The sequence below is a fragment of the Lontra canadensis genome, unplaced genomic scaffold, assembly GCF_010015895.1.
Source record: "Lontra canadensis isolate GAN:19392208 unplaced genomic scaffold, GSC_riverotter_1.0 scaffold64, whole genome shotgun sequence".
Lineage (NCBI taxonomy): Eukaryota > Metazoa > Chordata > Mammalia > Carnivora > Mustelidae > Lontra > Lontra canadensis.
Genome location: NW_022631058.1, coordinates 11,244,403 through 11,265,263, shown reverse-complemented (window position 1 = coordinate 11,265,263; position 20,861 = coordinate 11,244,403). Strand labels below are relative to the sequence as shown.

At 38.5% G+C, this 20,861-nt stretch overlaps 1 protein-coding gene across 2 annotated transcripts in view; it reads left to right on the top strand.

The window, feature by feature from the left end:
• The first annotated feature begins 721 nt into the window (after nucleotides 1-721).
• Nucleotides 722-20,861, top strand: part of PPP4R3A (protein phosphatase 4 regulatory subunit 3A) — a 35,818-nt gene continuing 15,678 nt past the window's right edge. For both annotated transcript variants that reach the window (XM_032878645.1, XM_032878644.1), the window contains exons 1-4: nucleotides 722-985; nucleotides 10,791-10,846; nucleotides 14,228-14,326; nucleotides 17,965-18,582. In XM_032878645.1, coding sequence (XP_032734536.1) covers nucleotides 844-985; nucleotides 10,791-10,846; nucleotides 14,228-14,326; nucleotides 17,965-18,582 — 915 coding nt within the window. In that variant the 5' untranslated portion in view covers nucleotides 722-843. The remainder of the gene's footprint in view (nucleotides 986-10,790; nucleotides 10,847-14,227; nucleotides 14,327-17,964; nucleotides 18,583-20,861) is intronic.

Genomic DNA, 20,861 nt, shown 5'->3' with positions numbered 1-20,861 from the left:
GGGCCGTCACCGGCGCGACCAGCGTTCCGCCTCCTCCACTCCCTGCGCTCCCGCCACCTCGGCAACTCGGCGCCCGCCTCCCGCCTCCGTCCGAGGCCTCCGCCGCAGCGAGGCTCCGGGCCTCGCTCCTGTCTCTTTAAATGGTGGGGCCAACGGGCCGCCCCTGCAGCTGCTGCCTGGGTGGCCCCGCGCGCCGCTATTGAGGGTCGAACCAAGATGGCGGCGGCTTTGGCTGTGTGAGGAAGACGGAAGAGGCGGCGGCAGCGGCGAAGGAAAAGGGACTTCCAGGAGGCAGGAGCGCTCGTGCGCCTGGGGGCCCTCGCAGTCACCCGCCCATTGGCAGCAGTTGCAGCAGAAGCAGGCGCCCCTCGGCTTAGGACATTTGAAGCAGGCGAGCAGAGCGGAGCCACTGGCTGCGGTGGCAGGGCCAGGTATAAGGAAGGAAAACATGGCGGCGGCGGCCTGAGGAGGCGGCGGCGGCGCGGGAAGCGGCTTCGTGGAGATCATGGCGGAGGCGGGAGCAGGGCAGTGACAAGCGCCCCGAGTTGCTACTGCATCGGGCGGGAGGCTGTGAAGCGCTGCGCGCCCCTTTCGGGGCGGTCAGGCTCGCCGGGCTTGGACAATAGCGCCGAGGAGTCGGAGGCGAGGAAAGACCGGGGCCCAGAGCTCGGGCCCGGGAGCGGGCCATGCGGGCGGCCCCGCGGCCCCGCGTCGGCCAGCGGCGGCAGTGAGGCCCAGGAGTTTCTCCGCTTGCGGGCGTCCTCCCGCCTTGGCTCCCGCGTGTCCCGGCCCCCTTCCTGGGCGACTCCAGCGGGGCCTTTGCCCCGGTCCCCGGGCGGCACGATGACCGACACCCGGCGGCGGGTGAAGGTTTACACGCTCAATGAGGACCGGCAGTGGGACGACCGGGGCACCGGGCATGTGTCGTCCGGCTACGTGGAGCGGCTGAAGGGCATGTCCCTGCTTGTCAGGGCCGAGAGCGATGGTAAGTGAAGCCCCTTGGGGTGGGTCCCTTGCCTTCCTCCACGGCTCCTGGGCCACATCCCTGGTTGTTGAGGGCCAGTGGCCCGCTAAGAGAACGGAGGGGGCGACTGGGCTGGGGGTGGCTGCCGCCGTGGGGGAGGGCGGGCCACCAGCACCCCAGTTCTCTCGGAGCTAGCTGCACGGAGAGCTCTCGAAATGTCTTTCTTCCCAGCGCCTGGTAGCAGTTGCGGGGACGAGGGGAGCCCAGCACATTTGAGCTGTGCTGCCTGGGCGTGTGGAGAGGAGAGGTCGGCGGCCTGGGATCGGGAGCCCGGACCGTGCTGTTCTTTTGCACTAGAGTGACCTTGAGAAAGGCACTGATTACTCCGATCTGCCTTAGTTCACTCATCTGTAAAACAGGCGTGAAACTTTCTCGCAGTGAAGAAAGTTCTTAGGTGTTCCACGCTTTGGTGAACGTTTTGCTGTCCCCCCCCCCGCCCCTTTAGACTATTTTTCTGGTACATCTTTTTGATCCTGTCGCAGGTTGGCAACACCGGTTCATGGATCTGGCAATTGCCTTCGGCAGAGAAAATGCTTCTTTGCCCTGAGAGGATAGATTTGTGTTTCCCAGTGTTGTCTTTTTCACTAGTAATGCAGAATTTTGTATAGAGTGGTGTAAACGGCTTGCAACTGTGGAACTATTTTATGCGAGCTTTTTTGATTACTTAAATGTATAATCACAATTTGGTTCAGTTAACAGGTGGGGGGAGAAGTTGGCAGATAACTTTAAAACCTTTATCTGCCATAGTACCAGTGCTTCACGTATTTTGAAAGAGCCTCAAGATTCAAAAGACCCAGTTGTTTGAAAATATGTGTTTCAGAATTTTCCAAACTTTGTTTAGGGTTTGCCACTTCCCTCTGTGACATACCTTGGATTTTGCTTAAAATGTTCACATTGTGTGAAAGTATTTGCGAATTGTTTCTTCTGAATTGGGAAATCTGTCTTGTTACATTAGTCTCTAATTTCACGCTAGCTATTTCAGTTTATTACAATTGTATTTATTCTGTATCTGAATTAATTACAACTAAAGGAGTTTTTTTAAGGTTTTATTTATTTGTCAGAGAGAGAGTGAGAGAGCACAAGCAGAGGGAGAAGCAGGCTCGCTGCTGAGCAAGGAGCCCAGTTGTGGGACTGGATCCTAGGACACTGGCATCCTGACTTGAGCCAAAGGAGACACCCAACCTGCCAGCCACCCAGACAGGCATCCCTCCTTTCAATGAATTTTAAGTGTATTTTTAATCCAGATCTCTGATTTCCATGAAAAACAAACAAGACTCACTTGTCTGTAATTAAAGACTCTAGGCACATCGATTTTCAATTTGAATTGAAAAGTTGTAATTTAGAGTTATATTGTCCACGGGTTATCTTTATAAGGCTACCCCCAAATAACTTAATTGGAGATAAATTATTTCCTATCAGAGGGATTTAAAGGATTTTGAATACACTGAGGCCTATTGCCTCTTAAAAATACAAGCTTGAATGTGTCAAGTGCTTTTGTATGTTTCTATTACATCACCAGCTACTCTCACATATCCTCCTTTGCATGTTTGGAAAACTTTTTACATAATGAGCGAAAAGTATGGGCTTTGTAGGTTCAGTTAACTTTCAGATGAAAGTATGTGTAGGTTTGAGATCAGTTCTTTGAAATCTCATAACATGAATAACTGTCAGATCACATATTTAATTGGACTCGTTATACAGAGTCCATTGTTTATAGTATTTTTAAGCATGAAGTTTTGATGTCATATTCTAGGGAATCCTACTCTAATAACCTACTAATGTAGGGATCTGGGGTTCCCCCCCATTTTTGTTTTTACCACTTTGGAAATAGACCCTAAACTCCCACCTTCCCTTGGGAAAGTTTGGGACTCGGCAATGAAATAGGTTGAATGTTTGCAAAAGGCCTTAATTTTTTATCTATTAATTTTATTTATTTTTACTTATTGATAGAGAAAGATGAAATAAATATAACTGATGTGCCCTTTGTTAATTTAAGATATAAGGAAAACTAAATCCAGAGAGTGGGCTTAGAAGGTTGCAGCATACTTAGACGAAGTACTGTCATAAATGATCTCTAGTTTGATGATAAACGTTTTTTTTTCTAACAGGAAAACTCCAAATAGGAATGATAATCAAAATTTATCGAGTGTCTACTGTGCTAGAGACTCTACTTGTATCTGCTGATATAGGTACTGTTGTTAGCCATATTTTGCAGATGGGGATACAGGTTCAGACAGCCTATAGGTGAGATTGTTATTAATTGGTATCGTTAACTATTTACAGTGTGTTTTAAACATCCTTACTGCTGTCCACTCGAGTTTGCTACTTTATACTTAAAGGCTCAAAGTTTATCTCAAAGAACATGAAAAGAATTTTTAGCCTAAAGATATTTAAAATTACAGTGTATCTTAAAGCCACATGGAGTTTTTGTATGGACTGCTAGTTTGGGTCGTTCATTATTTTATGCTTCTCCCATTCTCCATTATAGGATAATTGAAAATTTTCTTTTTATTGTGAGCAAAATGGAAAATATTTCTGATTTTCCATAAAATGAGTCCTTTGTCTTGTTAGAAGTGCTTATACACTAAATCGAAAATCAGAAAGGCAGTTTCTGAATGGAAGTACTTGCTTGTGGCCTCCCCATTAACAGGGCACATCTTTCTGAGTACGTGTGCCTTTCTCCTCTGAACTGGATGGTTTGGCATCTCTGTAGCCCACCTTGCCTTGGAGGAAAGAGATGTTCTTGCAAGCAACTGAGCCCATAGGTTGCATCTTTATTTAGTAGGTTCCTACTGGCAAAAATGTATTATAGGAACATAGCCCTTTCTTTAATGAAGATAGATTACCTAATTTCTCAAGATTTTGTCATAATCAGCTACCTGCAAAGTTCCATCTCCCCCCCCCCAAAAATTACTTGGTATTGTTTTTTTCTTTCAATTTATAATGTGCCTGTTAAGTTGCACGAAGGGTAATAATGTCATCCCTTACTTGCTTTGTCACTTTATGTTCAAATCATTCTACTATTGCATTATGGTTTTTACCACTTCTACCTTCCAGTTTTAGAATTGATAAAGACTTTAGAATTTCTCCACAAACTGAAGGATGTCTTTTTAACATAAAATCATATCCATACTCTTTATTCTGGCTTACTTGCCAGGCATCAAGAATAGTGTTCTTTTATTTGGTTTTTACCTTAAGTTTTATAAAGTAATTTTTATATTTCAGATAGTTTCATGTATTATCTGAGTTGCCTATTTCCAAGTTTAAAAGGTTAAATTTTCAGTGTTATTTGAGACATGAAGAAAATGAGGCATGGGGAAATATTTTTGTTCAAGTTAACACTGCTAGCTAATGGTAAAAACTAGAATCCTCTACCTCTGCCTCTTGTAGAACTTGGTTGTAGGTAGTGCCTCACCCCCACTATAATTAGAAAAGGAGGTCAGAATACTTTAGGTGGAAAGCCTGGTTTGTTTCGCTTTGTTTGGGCTGTTGTGGTGAAAGAAATGAGCAGAGATAAGTATCAGCAATTTTTTTTCCTCTTACAAATTAGTAAGCAGTATAGAATCTTGCATACAGTAAGCATTCCAGATTTAGCTACTGAGAAGAGCTCAGTGTCAGTACTGGGAGAAATACTTGACTTCGAAAAGTTAATTTAAACCCCCCCCCCTTTTTTTTCCCCTCATGTAGACCTGCTTTGTAGAAAATTACTAGGCCTAGGATAAGCAAACCCTTACTTACCATCTTCCGTGTGTGGTAACTTCTGACATTTCGAAGTCCATCAGCCACTCTGGGTATAGGTGATAGGGCCTGAGTATAGTGAAGGCCTGATGCAGGCACGGGACCTTTAATGTAGGGCTACCCCCCCTCCCCCACTCTGAGCCTTCATTTCAGTTTTTAAATGCTCTGTGTAATCGTGAGCCACAAAATTAGGAGAGCGTGAACACGGACTAGGTTTAAAGCCTACTCTGGTGTACTGTCCAGATGATATTTTGGACTTCGATTAATTCATTATTGATGATTTTTTTCTTCCCATTAATGAAGCACAGTACTTAGGCTGCTGCCCTTATTTTGAGCATTAATAAAGACGATATACCAGCGATGCCTAGATATTGTGACAGAGCTGGACCTAGTCCTTCTGAAATCCTTAAGTATTTATCCGAATCTAAACTAAGATCAGGACCTATATTTCTTTAACTACTTGAATCTGATTGGTTGGTAGGTTGATACTGGACAAAGAACATAAAAGTTATAGAAACTCAGTATCTCATTTCTCCAGTGAAAGGGAGTGATATCTTCTAAACAAGTGAATTTCTTGCTAAAAAGCACTGTATCAGAAAGATTAAAAATCTTAACAGTTTTCTTGGAATGTTTCCTAAATATTATATACTGAAATGTTTTTCTTAAGCTGTTAATCTTTCCTTCTAATGTGTTTCTGGATTATTGTTATTTATAATAATTTCTTTACTGTTTAACAGCACAGTGATGCTTGTGAAATGCTATTTTGTGTATGCTCTAAGAGAAACAAGTATTGAGTGCTGGTTATGTAGTAGGTGCTGGGATAGGGACTTTAATATGAATTTTTAGTTAATGTAGCAACCCTGTGAGGTGTTATTTCTTTCTAACCTTGTCTTCATGTATTGATAATTTGATTGGGTAATTCTGTGGTCTTTTTTTTCCTGCACTCAGCCAGAAATCTAGGTTCTGTGTTTTTGTTTTTTTTTTTTTAAATGTACAGTCTTTCCATTTTAAAATATTTGCACAAATTCAGCATGTGAGTATGTGTGTTAAGACTACAACTCAAATAAGCTGTCTGCTGGCCGGATCCAGGCTGCAGGCACTAGTTGCAGTTCTCGGATTTAAACACTTTTGGAATGATATTTCACTCAGGACTACCAGCTACTTATCACTCCACTCCCTGGAGGTGTTTGTTTTGATAGAGGTGTGTTGGGGATTCGCAACAGAATACAAGAAAAGCTCTCCTATTTCATTCTATAGGAAGAACAAACATGTTGTGAAGCAGGGAGGGAACATTTTTAATGACCAAAAATCGTGTATACTCGTAGTTGTACTAAATGTTTTATTGTCCATCTTTCTTGCTTATCCATGTTTGACAACTTCTACTTGCAGTTGTCTTGGTGATGTTTTGAGTGCCATTTTCCCTCCTGTACTGTTGTTCCCCCACTTTCTGAGTATACAGACCTCCTTTTTGTCTATTTGGGGCATCTATCTATGTGAGGATACACAGATCTGTCATCTAAGAGTAGCACAGTATTTCACTGTATACATTTAATTCACGCAGTACACTGTTGGTAGCATTATTTCTGAAACCTTCCTCAGGATACCTTTATACTCTTAGAATTGGGGATTCTCAAAAGCTTTTATTTATGTGGGTTGTATCTACTGATATTTGCCACATTAGACTTTAATTCTTTAAAAAGCTTTTATGTCAGCATTTAGTGAGAAGAGTGTTACTGTTTTACACTTCTACAAATCTCTTTAATGTCTGGTTTAATTTAAAAAAAAAAAAGGATTCTTAACCCCTCTGCATTCAGTTGTTTGCAATAACACAGTATAGACACTGAGAAAAAACAAGGGTGGAAAAGGCAAATAACCTTTTAGTAGTAATACTTTGAAAATAGTTTTGATTTCCCAGACTCCCCGAGGTCCCACACATTGAGAACAGCAGGCATAGAGATTGTTTCTAGATTTTTACCATTACACTGCCAGTGACTTATTTGTTCATATACTTGGCACTGTGAGATGTAGGCTAATTTCCCAGAACTGTTGGACCAAAGGGGACTATTTTAAAAGCTGATAGAGAAAGATAAAATGTCCTCAGAAAGTTCGTATTAACATTCAGCTGGATCTTTTTCCATTGATTGGTAAAGCACTGATAACTTGATCCAGTAGAAACTAAGAGATGGGGAAAGGGAACCTAGTAGATGGCATAGAAATAAAACTAGAAATGTGTCTTTATTATTTTTCTAGCCCCCAAACTAAAAGGCAGTTTCGCATGCTCCAGCCCACCAATTTCCTAGGGAGCATGGTATTTGGGGACCAGACGTGGACTTCTAAGGTGGTGCCTTTGGTCTGTCATGTGTTTCAGGAGAGATACTTCCTCTTAACATCTTGAATGACCCAGTAAAGAAAAACTCACCAACACCAAGAGAGAAGCTTCCAGTTATCTACTTATTTCTTGTTTTAGCTAGGGCTTTGGGAGGGCACACTTCCCAAGCTTTCAGTTTCGGATTTTTCCTTTCTAATTACTCTGACCCTGTAACTTTATGGAGAGTTTTGAAGCAAATGCAAAGGGATTGGTACTTGAGAAATAATAGTTAATGCCCCTGCTGGTTTTTGTTTTTAGTAGCAGCCAAGTTAGGTATGTGTTTTTCTTTCCTTTTTTTTAAGTATGCTCCACACCCAGCATAGAGCCCAGTGTGGGGTTTGAACTCTTGACCTTGAGACCAAGACATGAGATGAGATCAAGGGTTCGTGCTTAACCAACCAGCCACCCAGACAGAGCCTCCCAGGCGCTCTGTCCTTTTCTCTTTTAATTGAAGTATAGTTGACACACAGTGTTTGAGATATGTTTCTTGAAAGTACGATTGGAAGTGATAACTTCACCCCTGTGCCTTATGTTGTTTACCCCTACTTATTAAAAAAAAAAAAGTTTTGAAGTGTAATAGATCAAGAAATTACACAAATGGTAAGTATTCAACTTGGTGAATTTTCACAAAATAACCAGCACTCTGGAAGTCTGCTTCATGTCCCTTCACAGTCACTATCTCCCCCTGCCTGCTAGCACCATAGATTAATTTTTGCTACCCTTTGAACTTTATGTAAATAGAATTACATGGTATATATTTTTCTCTGAGGTTTCTTGCATTCATGTTGCATTCATGTATTTGGTTCATTCATTAATATTTATAATATGGTATTCCACTGTATGAATATTTACACCTTTTTTTAATGTTTCTCACATGCTATATATAATTCACTCATTCAAAGTGTATAATTCATTGTTTTTTAGTATATTCACAGGGTCATGCAGCTATCACTCCAATTTTTTAAATTTTTTAAGTAATCTCTACACCCAGCATGGGGCTCAGACTTAACAACCCTGAGATCAAGAGTTGTATGTTCTATTGGCTGAGCCAGCCAGGCACCCCACCACAATCTAATTTTAGAATACTTCGTTCTCTCTGAAAGAAATCATGTACCCATAAGCAGTCACTACCCATTCACTCCCCCTTCCCTCCCCAAACAACCACTAATCAATACATCTTCTCTAATTTGCACACTGTACATTTTATATAAAAACAGTCATATAATACAAAGTCTTTTGTGACTGGCTTCTTTCACTTGTAATGTTTTCAAAGTTCATCCAGCATGTACTTTTTGTGTAGCTGAATAGTATTCATTAGGTTTTGGACATTTGGATTATTTGCACTTTTTTGCTATTAGAAATGCTGCTAAGAACATGTACACATATTTTTGTGAGCGTATGTTTTCATTTCTCTTGGGTATACACCTAGGAGTGGAATTGCTGGTAACTAGCAATTGAGTAACTGCCAAACTGTTTTCCAGAGTGGATGCCTTTTTATATACCCACAAGCAGAATGTATGAGGTTTCCAGTTTCCCCATGTGGTTGGCAGCACTTACTGTCGGCGGAGCGGTCTTTGATTGTAAGCATGTTAGCAGGTGTCAAATGGTATCTTATTTGTGGTTTTGATTCGTATTTCCTTGACAACTAATGATGTTGAGCATCTTTTCATATGTTCGTCGTCCATTTGTGTGTCGTCTTTGAAGAAATATCTGTTCAGATCTATTGCCCATTTTAAAATTTGTTGTCTTTTTAAGTTGTTAGAGTTCTGTATACAAATTCCTTAACAGATGTGTGATTTACAGATACTTTCTCCCATTCTGTGGGTTGTCTTTTCACACACTCAATGGTATTATTTGTAGCACATATTTTGACTTTGAACATATCCATTTATCATTTATCAGTGATGTCCAGTATTTTCTTTTGGGTAGGTTTGCTTTTGTGAGGTTTCACTTTTAAAAAGGCTTACTTAGTTTGGTTCTAGGACACTAGACCTTTTGCATCTTCTGAATGTTGCAAAGTAATCAGTTGTTTCATTCTACTGTTTTTGTAGTTTTCTAAAGATGGATTGTTTTTCAGGATGTGATATATTTCAAAGTGGTTTTTTTGAGATGTATTTTCTCCTAGAAACCACATATTGAATGTATGCCACAAAAAGTAAGTTTGATCTTAATGTAACTAACATATTCTGATTTCACTGGGAAATGATTGCAATTTCTGTTCTTGTATAAGGAAAAAATAGAAGGATATTCACGAAGAAAGTTGGAGACTTAATCCTTTTGAGCGACTCTAGACATTGAGTTCATTTGCTTGTTGCTTTTTCTTGTTATGACTGCATCACTGGACAACTCTTGATAATTACCAAAAGAAAAAAATCCATTAATAGTGCATAAAGAAAATTGAAGCACTGGAAATTTGTTTTTAATTAATAAGGCAAAGGTTGGGAGAAGAGGAGGAAGATTAAAACAAATTTCCTCTAGAATATGAGGATACTTGTCTGAGTGAGCCAGCAATAGTTTAAAAAAAAAGTTTGAAAAGAGTTTTTAAAAATAGTTAAAAAATCGTTTAAAAAAAAAAAAAAAGCCTGAAAGAAATGGGGCGTTGGGGGGTATAGGTGGGAAAAATATGGAGACTGTCTGGTTACCTTAAGTATAGAAAGAATAAAAGACACATTTGGAATTATTTTACCTGTGCTTGAGGAGGATTTGAGTGAAGTGGGAGGGTATTCCCAAATTAAGTCCTTACATCTTGGTAAATGGCTGAAATTGTATTGCATTCGGTATCACTTAGCACTGTTCTGAGCACAGAGAAGTAGAATGGTCAGTAAATCGCCAGCTGAGACGGTATCATTAGATTAGTAAATGAATTTTAACAGAAGCAAACTAATTTGGGAATGTAAAGAAGCACACTTTTCTGAGCTGCCTAACCCACTATTTGGAATTGGAAAGTAAGGGTGACATGTAATAGGAAAAGAAATGAAAGATTTGGATGAAGGACAGCTGCAGAGAAAATCGCTGCTTCTTAAGCATTTTGGGCCAGTTCTTGTCTTTAGATAGTACTTTGGGGATAAACTGGAACTAGAGAGAGGGGAGAGGCATAAAAGCTGGTCTTGAGATTTGCACTTTATTATAAAGCAGTAGTTATTTTCTGAATATCACAAGTCTTACTGCCAGGGAAAAGACAAAAATATGCAAAATAAAATTAGCTGACTATAGGAAAAAAATTGATTATTTGAAGATGAAGTGTGATAATTCTGGAACAGACATAAGAGACTTTTTGAAGGTGAAGTGTAATATTTGGATGTACTGGGGTGATGGATCATATCCAAGTCATAATGTATGTCAGGGATTTAAACTCAGGTCACCTGGCTTTCTGCGGTGCCCTTTCACTACCCTGTGCTGCCCGTAAGTTGTTGGATCTCTATTACGATCCAGTCCTTTACTCTTCAGATGATCGTGTCTTTGTTAAAAGTAAACTGCATAAAGCAAGCATTTCTTGGGTTACAAGTTTTATTATATTTAAATTTTTAAACATACTATTTCCTTAACTGAAGTTACGTGTGTATCAAGTGGTCAAGAAAGGAGGAAGTGTGTGTGTATATGGTGGAATGTAATGCTGCTTTGCAATGGCATAATGGAATGTTTTGTTTTTCTGTTTCCCAGGTTCTCTACTCTTAGAATCCAAAATAAATCCTAACACTGCATATCAGAAACAACAGGTAAAATTTTGAAGATGTTGTTTTACCTTGTATATTATCCTCTCAGTTGGGTGATTAAATGAAAATTTGCCACCAATTCCTTAACAGTGAAAAATTTAAAACAGGTTACAACATACTTTCCCAGCCTGAGTCTAAAATGTGATTTTAGCCAATCTCTGTGGTGTATAAAGCAATCATTTTATTTTAAACTTTAAAAAAATTGCTTCAATTTAAGCTAAGTTTTTGCTCCAGATACTCTTAAAACCAAGACTTAATTCTCAAAAGTTAAAACTAGAACAATAGTTTTCTTGTTTCTACTTAAAGAATAAAAAGTGACCACTGATGTAATAATCAGCTATTAACACAACAAAATGGTAGAAACTACTTCCTTTGCTATTGTAGATACTAGTGCAGAAGGGACATTTCTGTCCCTATACAGCAACCCAGTGTAGGTAAAAATCTGATTTGTTATATAGCCTGAATAGGACCTTATAATAATATGATGATAGACTAACGATGCAGTTTATTAAGGCATCTTTCAGTTTTAGTACACTCTTTCTTGTACCCTACGGATGAACAAGCAGTATCTGAAAGTAAGTCTTTCTCTACTTAGTAGGGCAACTAGCACTATCATCAAAAGGTATTTATTCAGCACATAGACACACACACACACACACACACACACACACACAGTTATATTGAGTGCTGTATCAAGCCAGTGAAGGCAATATCCGTCCCCTCAGTGCCCTGAAGGTACAGAAATAAATTTAGAATAAGGAATATTAACTAGCACATTCATATGTATATATTACTGTTACTCTATAAATAAATTATAAAGTGCTTTGCTTCATCATTGACCATTAAAATACTACTATAAGGAAGTTAGTGTTGCGTTTATTTTGTACATTAGATGATCCCTAAAGATTGTGACTAGCTTCAGGTCACACAGATAGTAAATAGGAAAGCTGGTACTAACTCCGCTAAGTCTGCTTAATGGTGATTTGCTTGTCCAAAAAACATTTGGTACAATATGAAATATTTTCTTGATAGTGTAATGTTCTGCTAATACTTTGCATGTAGTGTTCTTAAGAAAACTGTTTGGTTTGATTGGAATGGCTGGAGACCAGAGTATTTTGTCTTTGATATTCTATACTTAAATACATAAATTCATGTTTTGAGGCTTCAGTCAGTTGAATAGTAAAAGCCCATCCAAAGAAAAAGAAAAGATCAAGTCTGTTTTGAGGATGAATGAAGAAATCCATGTGTCTTAAGCTGTAGGTTGTTAGATGGTAAATAGGATGCTTTGGTGAAAATTAGACTCCTTAGGGAAAACAGAAGAGCAGTTCCTAAAATTTACAAAATTCTAAATTTGTCAAATGGGCATTTAAGAGTTTATATCTAATTGTGCCCTGTTTTAAGCCTACAGATGATTCTTAATTTACATTGTACCAGCATTAATTGCTTATAGTTGTTTTAAATCTAACTTATACCAATGTGATACTGGTTTTCATTTCAGTGGGACTTTGTCACCAGTTTTCATAACTGTATGTATTATACCCAGTTTAAAGATGAAGAAACAGACTCAGGGAGGCTACACAGCTGACTCATTTCTTGCATGTTGATCTTAACAATGTTTTATGTTGTTGTTGTTGTTGTTGTTTTTCAAGATTTTATTTGTTAAGAGTTTAACTGACTGAGCCACCTAAGCATCCCTTGATCTTACAGTGTTAATGTAAATTATTTTGAGTTTGAACAGCTGCTTAGTCACTGTAGAACAGATGCCTGCTATCCATGATCTCTAGAAGTTCATGAAGATAGTAAACAGGGTCTTTGATCTCTTGTTTAAAATTCTGAATAAAAATTGTGGATTTATTCTATTAGTAATGCTGTACAGCCCAGTCAAATGATCATTTATTTACTTTCAGCTGATATCCCTTTTAGTTCAGTGAGAGACTACTCGTCCTCATTGTTGACAGTTACGTAATTGAAAAGAATTAATATGCAGTTTAGCAAACAAAATCAGGGGATCCATAAGGGGTATCTTATTGGAAACTGCCTCCATGTAGACATATTTTTTAAAGTACCTTAAAGCTGTTCTAGTCCTGTTTCCTTCTTAATGTGTAGGAACTTTTATCATCCCTATAGATGCTCACCTAGAGTTTGCCTGGCTCCTTTCAGTTACTTATTAGATTGAATTATTTTTCCTTTATAATGTAGTCATCATCTCTCTAACTCTGACTTCTCTTAGTTCTTCCCTTTGGACCAGCCTGAAAAACTACTATATGATCATTGTTATGTTAGGCTTCTTTTTATTTATTTTTTAACATTTTATTTATTTATTTGAGAGCATGCGTGCACATGAGCTGGAGGGGCAGAAGGAGAGGAAAAGGAATCTCAGGCATGTTCTGCAATGAGTGCGGAGCCTGACGAAGGGCTTATTATCACGACCCTGAGCTCATGACCTAAGCCGAAACCAAGAGTCAGATACCTTACCGACTCTACCACCCAGGCGAGCCCCAGACTTCTTTTTTTAAAATGTAACTCTCCCCAGTACCACTCAGTATTTCACATAGAAGATGATTCACAAACCCCTCTCAATGAGTGGGCTCTTTTTTGATGCAGTTTATTAAGGCATCAAGTCAGTAAGTTTAAAAAGATACCTTAGATACTATAAATATTTTTGTGATAATGATGCATATTGTAGTATACAGACTGTACTACAGGAAATATAAAATGGTGTCAGTACTGTAAGTGTAGTGTCTTGCAGAGATTACATGTTAATAAAAACTGTTGAACTGTTCATTACACTTACTATCATTAAATAAAAGTCTCTCTGAAGAGGAGTAAAGGGGCTGTGGGTGGCAGGAGCATCTTGCTTCTTCAACCATAGCACTTTGGTGAAAGTTAAAAAAAAAACTGTTACTAAGGTAAATCTCATATATTACAGATTTAACAAATAATTTCATGGGCCTCGTGTGTCTCAGGTAAACCACATTCAATGTGGATAATAGATGAGAGGAGGGGTTTTAGTTATTAATCCCACATTCCTGACATGCCCTGGTTATTGTATGCTCAGACTTCCTCTCTGGGCAATTTGACTAGAGCATAACATGTAATCTAATATGCAAGCAAAGAATTGATACTTGTTTAGTTTGTATCTTTCAGTACATTTAGATTGGTCACTTTGTAGTGTTTTTCATATTCTGGTTAACTTCTTAAGGAAAACAATTTTCATTTTATAGGGTAAACAGAGTTAGGTGTGAAAAGGCATTGTCAATCACAGTATCAATGTTGCTTAGTACTGTTCTCAATTTTTTGTTGCTTTTTTCATTTGCCTTGTACTTTGAAGAAGTTTGTGATAGTTAATGGATGTTAATCAGACCTTTTTTTTTCCCTCTCAAGGACACTTTGATTGTGTGGTCTGAAGCAGAAAATTATGACTTGGCTCTTAGCTTTCAAGAAAAAGCTGGATGTGATGAAATTTGGGAGAAAATATGTCAGGTAATTTTAAAAACTAGAAAATCAATATGCTATCTAAGTATTTTGGGTTTTTTGCTGTGCTTTTTAGTTGATGCCCAAGATTTTAAATAAATAGCATTTCATATTGATCTCTTAAATTCATCATTGTCTGAAAAGTTGATTTATAGGAAAGTACAATTTACTGACACCAGACTGTCCAGCCATGACCTTTGCTGAACTTCTGTATCTAGCTGCCTTTGAGAGCTCCATCATAAGTGGTCACTGGTATCTCAGATTTAGTAGTCCAGAACCAAACTTAATCTCCCCTACATCTGTTCATTCTCCCATCTTTCTTATCTCAGTCAGTGTCACCCAGTTGCTGAAACCAGCAACTTGGAGGTTTTATTTATCCTTCCTTCATTTTTATAAATTCAGTTTTATAAATCAGTTTTATAAATCTTAAATCCTTCAGTCCTTCAGTTTTATAAATCTTAAATCCACTCACTTATCCTTGTTTTCACTGCTAACACAGTTTATTAAGCCACCATCATTTCTTGGCCTGGTTTATTGCTTTCATCTTGACTGGTCTTCCCAAATCCATACCACAGATAGAGAATCTTTTTTAAAATGCCAATTTTTAAATATCACTTCATTCAGTAACTTCTTGTGACTTGACTATCTCTTCAGCCTCATCTTGCATGTTCTCAGTTGATTCTAGAATTTCCTAGTGTCTCTAGTATCTTGGACTAGTGACATAATCTCCACAGTCTTGTTGGGTATGCATTTATTATGCACTCTGCATTTATTATATGCTAAAGCCATTGGCTCTTGTTACAGACTAATTTAAATCAGTGTCTCCTAAGGACAGCTTCTCTATCTCCACGTTTATTCTAATTAGAGAATCATCTTCAGATTTTTTTTCTCTTTTAAGATTTGAGAGAGTGAGTGTACACATGAGAGAGGGGAGGGGTGGGGGAGAGAATCTCAGGCAGACTCTACACTGAGCATGGAGCCTGACATGGGCCAAACCCACAGCTGAATCCCACAGCAAATCTGAGGAGTCGGACCTCCAACGACTGAGCCACCCAGGTGCCCCCTTCAGCAGATTCTTTAATTCACTGGTTCTCGGACCAGCCGCGTGACCTGGGAACTTACAGAAATGTAAATTCTGGGACCCCCATCCTGCATCTACTGAATCAGAAATTCTGTGAGTAGGTCCCAGTAATTGTATTTGAGTTATACTTGAACAAGCCCTCTAGGTCAGACTTCTTTGTAGAAGGCGAGATAGTAAATAATTTTAGGCCTTGTGGGCCACACAGCTTAATAGCTGTTCAACTCTGCTATTGTATTACGAAAGTAGCCATACATAACACATAAATAAACAGCCATGGTTCTCTTCCAGTAAAATTTTACTTATGAAAATTGGTGGTGGGCCATGTTTGGCTCTAGTTTGTCAATTCCTGCTTTAGCTGATTCTCATGCACCCTGAAGCTTGAGAGCCACGGCCTTAATAAAGCTATGTGTCCTTGAGGCACAGTGTTTCCTTACCTCGTAGAATTTATTTCTGCTAGATCATCTACTCAGCTGTATTTTTCATATAGTAACCTGCCTGTCGAACTTCCCTTTTCTTCTGCTATGAAGGATTAGGTTTGTATCTGAATGCCTCTTCATACTTGTTTTTTGCTTGCTTTCCCATACAGTTGTATTCACAGCCTGCCTCTAGATTTATGTCCTGTGGAGTTCTCCCCTAGAAAGAGAAGAGATTGAGGAGCTTGGGTATGCTAAAAGCACCCATTGCCCATATAGATCTTGTTCTCCTTCATTTCTCTGACTCGAACAATCCCACCCTGGACACAGTCTTCTACTAAGCCAATATTTAACTCACACCTGGACTCAGTGCATTGCTGTCAGGCCTGGCTCTCCTTTAGTAAATTGTCGGATCTTTACTATACTTTTCCTTAGTCTGTAGTTCTTCATTTACACTTGGGGCACAGGTAGTAGTAGTTCTATACTTTCTCTAGAGTAACTTAACTAGGAATCACTGTCTGTTTTGTTATTTTCGATCTAATCTTACTTTTGCACACTTTATATTCAAGATGTTGTTTTCTACCAGTCTTTTATGATCCCATCTGTACTTACCAATTTTTAGATCCTAGCTTGTTCTAGAGAATTCATTACATTTTGCTCTTTGAGGTCTTAACATGTCTTTTTATTTCTTGAACGCTACTCATCGTTTTTTGATCTAGAAACAGCAGAAAGTGTCTCCATTTTCCAAAATCTTCCTTGATCGTAGTTACTAGGTCTGGGTGTATCTCTTTTCTTTTATAGACCTTTCATGGCCTTCACATTCTCATTTTCTTCGTATCTGTCCAGACAGACTGCTAAGACTTACTAACCTTTCTCTTAAGGAAGACTCTCTTCTAGCTTATTCTACGTTTTGTTTTCATTCTTCATTGCTCCATTCAGTAAGACTGAAACGTATTTGTCAAATCATTACAGTTCCACCTTAATTCTCTGAGCATATCAGATTCCAAGAAAATCCTAACCACAGGCCTTTTTGATGACTTTCTTAGCCTTCATATTTGCAAAAGATAGCATTTTCATTACAGTAAGGGCTCTTGTCTCTTTACATTTGGCTTTTTAATCAAATGCTATCACATTTCTTTAGGTAAAGACATAGATTGAGTTCCAGGAATCTAAAGCTGTATTGAGAATTTATATCATTAACAGATTCAGAGCCAGCCTGAGATCATGCCAGGTACAATCTGTGAATGTGCCTAGTTGCCTTTCGGTGGTACTGCCCACTGGGTTAAGGTCAAGACACTATCAACTTGCAGCATATTTCAAGAAATATTCCAGGCCTCTTCCCTTCCAGTATCCATTAACAGTCTCTCTGAACCATGCTAAGCAATTTAAGTTTCTTGGCCATTTCATATACATCTAATTTTTCCATTTTCCATTTCTTTAGCATTCACCTTGGCCTGCTTTAGACCGTCTCAAACTATAGGCCAACATAGCAAAACTCATTTTATTTCAGAATAAGTCCTTGACTTTTGGGTAAAAATATTCTTTTATCTCAAAATGTATTTGTGAAGACTTCTAAGTTATGTTTTTATTATTAGAGCCCCTGTCCTGACATAAAGTTGAGGTGTATGACAAATTTCTAGAGCTTCTGGGGTGATCATGAAAGCTATAGGTTTGGGTGAACAGAAGGGAAAACTCTGGTTTGGTTACTTTGGGTAGATTTTTTTAGGGAATTTACTGTGTTATGCTCTACTACATGTATGTTGCAGTTACTTTTTATATGGTTTCATTTTTGTGTGAGGACACTTATTTCCCACAGTTTTCTTACTCATGTTTTTGGGCCACCAGCCAGCATTCACAGCACATCAGTGACCCACTTTGGTCCAGAAGCAGTTTGTGCATATTCTTTGGGCCTTGCCTTCTGGAATTGATTTTAAAAATTTCCTTGTTGCTTACAATTACATGTATATTCTGTGATCACAACATTATGATGTTTATTATTTATTTGAATTTTACTTAAAATTTTGAAGGGTTTGGTGGTGGCTATCTTGGAATATGACACTAGGATTCTTAGAACATCTCTCATATTCATCTAAGAATATCATTTAGATTTGCTTGATTATATTCTGTCAGCTATCATAAATCTTATTTAATAGGTTCAAGGAAAGGACCCTTCAGTGGACATCACTCAGGACCTTGTAGATGAATCTGAAGAGGAGCGTTTTGATGATATGTCATCACCAGGTTTAGAATTGCCATCTTGTGAATTAAGTCGCCTTGAGGAAATTGCAGAACTTGTGGCATCATCTTTACCTTCCCCCCTGCGTCGTGAAAAACTTGCACTAGCACTGGAAAATGAGGGTTATATTAAAAAGCTCTTAGAGCTTTTTCATGTGTGTGAGGATTTGGAAAATATTGAAGGACTGCACCACTTGTATGAAATTATCAAAGGCATCTTCCTCTTGAATCGAACTGCTCTTTTTGAAGTTATGTTCTCTGAGGAATGTATAATGGACGTCATTGGATGCTTAGAATATGATCCTGCTTTATCACAGCCACGAAAACACAGGGAATTTCTAACAAAAACAGCCAAGTTTAAAGAAGTGATTCCCATATCAGATCCTGAGCTGAAACAAAAAATTCATCAGACATACAGAGTTCAGTATATCCAAGATATGGTTCTACCTACCCCTTCAGTGTTTGAAGAAAATATGTTATCAACACTTCACTCCTTTATCTTTTTCAATAAGGTAGAAATTGTTGGTATGTTACAGGTGAGTTAGATCAATTTTTCCATACTTACAAAGATACCTTCTTGATTGATACCATTTAAACTGTTAATTGATTCAGCAGAAGTAAGTACCTAATTTGAGTTTTGATTTATGTCTAAAGGTATGTATTTGGTTGATACTAGAAAAGATTACAATATATAATACTATGGGAGCAGAAGGTTGTTTTGTTTCCATCAGGGAACATAAATGTGAGAAGTCTAGCTTGATGAAATTACAGGGGAATGAATGGTCTTAACAAAATGATTGAATGTAAAATTTTAGATACATTAATTTTTCAGTTATGCATAGAATAGATTCAAAGGGAAAGATAAAATGAAGAAGCCAAGAAGTATGTGATTAAATGTAGAATATAAATTCTGTAGAATTGGTAGCACTGCCAGGTCATTATATATTAAAGGCCTAGTGTTAGGGTCAAGGGAATATAGTAGATACTGGCAAATTATAGTTGAAGGTCTCCTTGCCAAAAGGCATGCTTTTGTACCAGAGGAAAGTATGGAGAAGTTGGATGTGAATATGAGTTACAACTCCACCTGTCACAACAGCTATGTGCTACTTGGGCAACTTTCTTAACTTCTTAAAGCTTCAGTTCTCTGATTTGAAGGATGGTGCTATTAGTACCAACTCTATAAAGTCATCTGAAGATTAAAGTCATGCATGAACATTATGCAACACTCTTGAGTATTTTTTTTTTTAATTTTTTTTAGAGCATGCAGGTGGCGGGAGGGGCAGGCGGAAAGAGAATCTTAAGCAGGCTCCACATCCAGCAGAGAGCCTGACTCAGGGCTGAAGGCAGGCTTGATCTCACAACCTTGAGATCATGATCTGAGCCAGAATCAAGAGTCGGGCACTTAACCTACTGAGCCACCCAGGCACTCCAAGCATTATTTCAAAATATCTGTTGTAATTGCTATACTAAACTCTAGATTTTCTTTCTATAGTATGCGGAGTCTCTTAGGTCTAGTGTTTTGGGTGCTTGTATCAGAATTGCCAGGGTGTAACGTTCCCTGGATTCTGCACAAAGCACAAAATCTATAGCTGGCCAATAGTCTTGTTTGTAAGACACCCCACCTCCCCCGCCAAAGTCAGAGGACCTCTCAGAATATTATCCCATAATGTAGGAATTAGTTTGTTCTACTAGAACTTTAAAGTTGGTGTGGGGTAAAGATTTGTGAGTTGCACACCTCCCATGTTTTTTATTTATTTGATGCCCATGATACTAAAGAATAACAGATAGATATGACTTGGGAGACCTTTCCTCAGATCTATAAATAAAAGTTATATTTGAAATCTGGATTTATTAAAGGAGGCAAATAAATGTCCGTATGAGCTGTTTGGTAGCACATTATGAATAAAGCAGTAAGCTTACCTTGTATGGCTGTTCCTTTTTAGAAAGTTGCTGTATTTTCAGAGTCCCTGCCTTTGCCATCTTAAAACATAAACAGGACATGAATTCAGATAGAAAAGCACATATTGCATGGAGCACGGGATGTGGTGCATAAACAATGAATCTTGGAACATGAAAAATAAAATTAAAATGTTTAAAAAAAAGAAAGAAAGACCAGTTTTACTAACACTGCTGTCCTGAAGCTAGGAATAATTCCAGTTCATATTGACCAATTTGATGTGCTTTTCCTATTCATTTAAGACAGGCATGTAAACAAATCATACAGGCAATACAGTCTAGTAAGGACAGTAGTATCTCTATATAGTGTATTGTGATTGATAATGGAGGAGGGAAAAGGTTTTGGTACTAATTGTTATTCTTTGATAAGAATCTTGTTTTTACAGGCTACCCTAGTGAGCCTTTGTTCCAGTCCACTTTCGATTCCTAGTTTCCTTGGGTAGTCCTGAGTGTGTCTGGTCTTCAGTGCCACATGATTCTCCTTTTGTTGTGCAGGGACTTGTCACTTCACTTGTTTGTTTTCTTGGTCTTCGTACCTGTGAACTGCCAGTTTTACTCATTAAGTATGAATAATTTCAAGTCTTTGTTTCCCTACATTATGCTTTGTAAAATCCTGGCTGCCCTTGTTATACTTCTGTTTTCTTGATACAGGTACTTCTTTCCAAAGTGCTGCTAGGAAGGAGATAGAATTTTATAAATTTTGTGACAACAGGTGATGGAGATAAAATTTAAAGCAGGTTCTTACCCCCTTGCATACACAATCATACCCTCCCTTTACTGTTAACTGCTCTGTACATAATACTGTTAAACATCCTTTTTTTTTTTTTTTTTAAACGTTCTTATTCTCTCAACTTCTGTA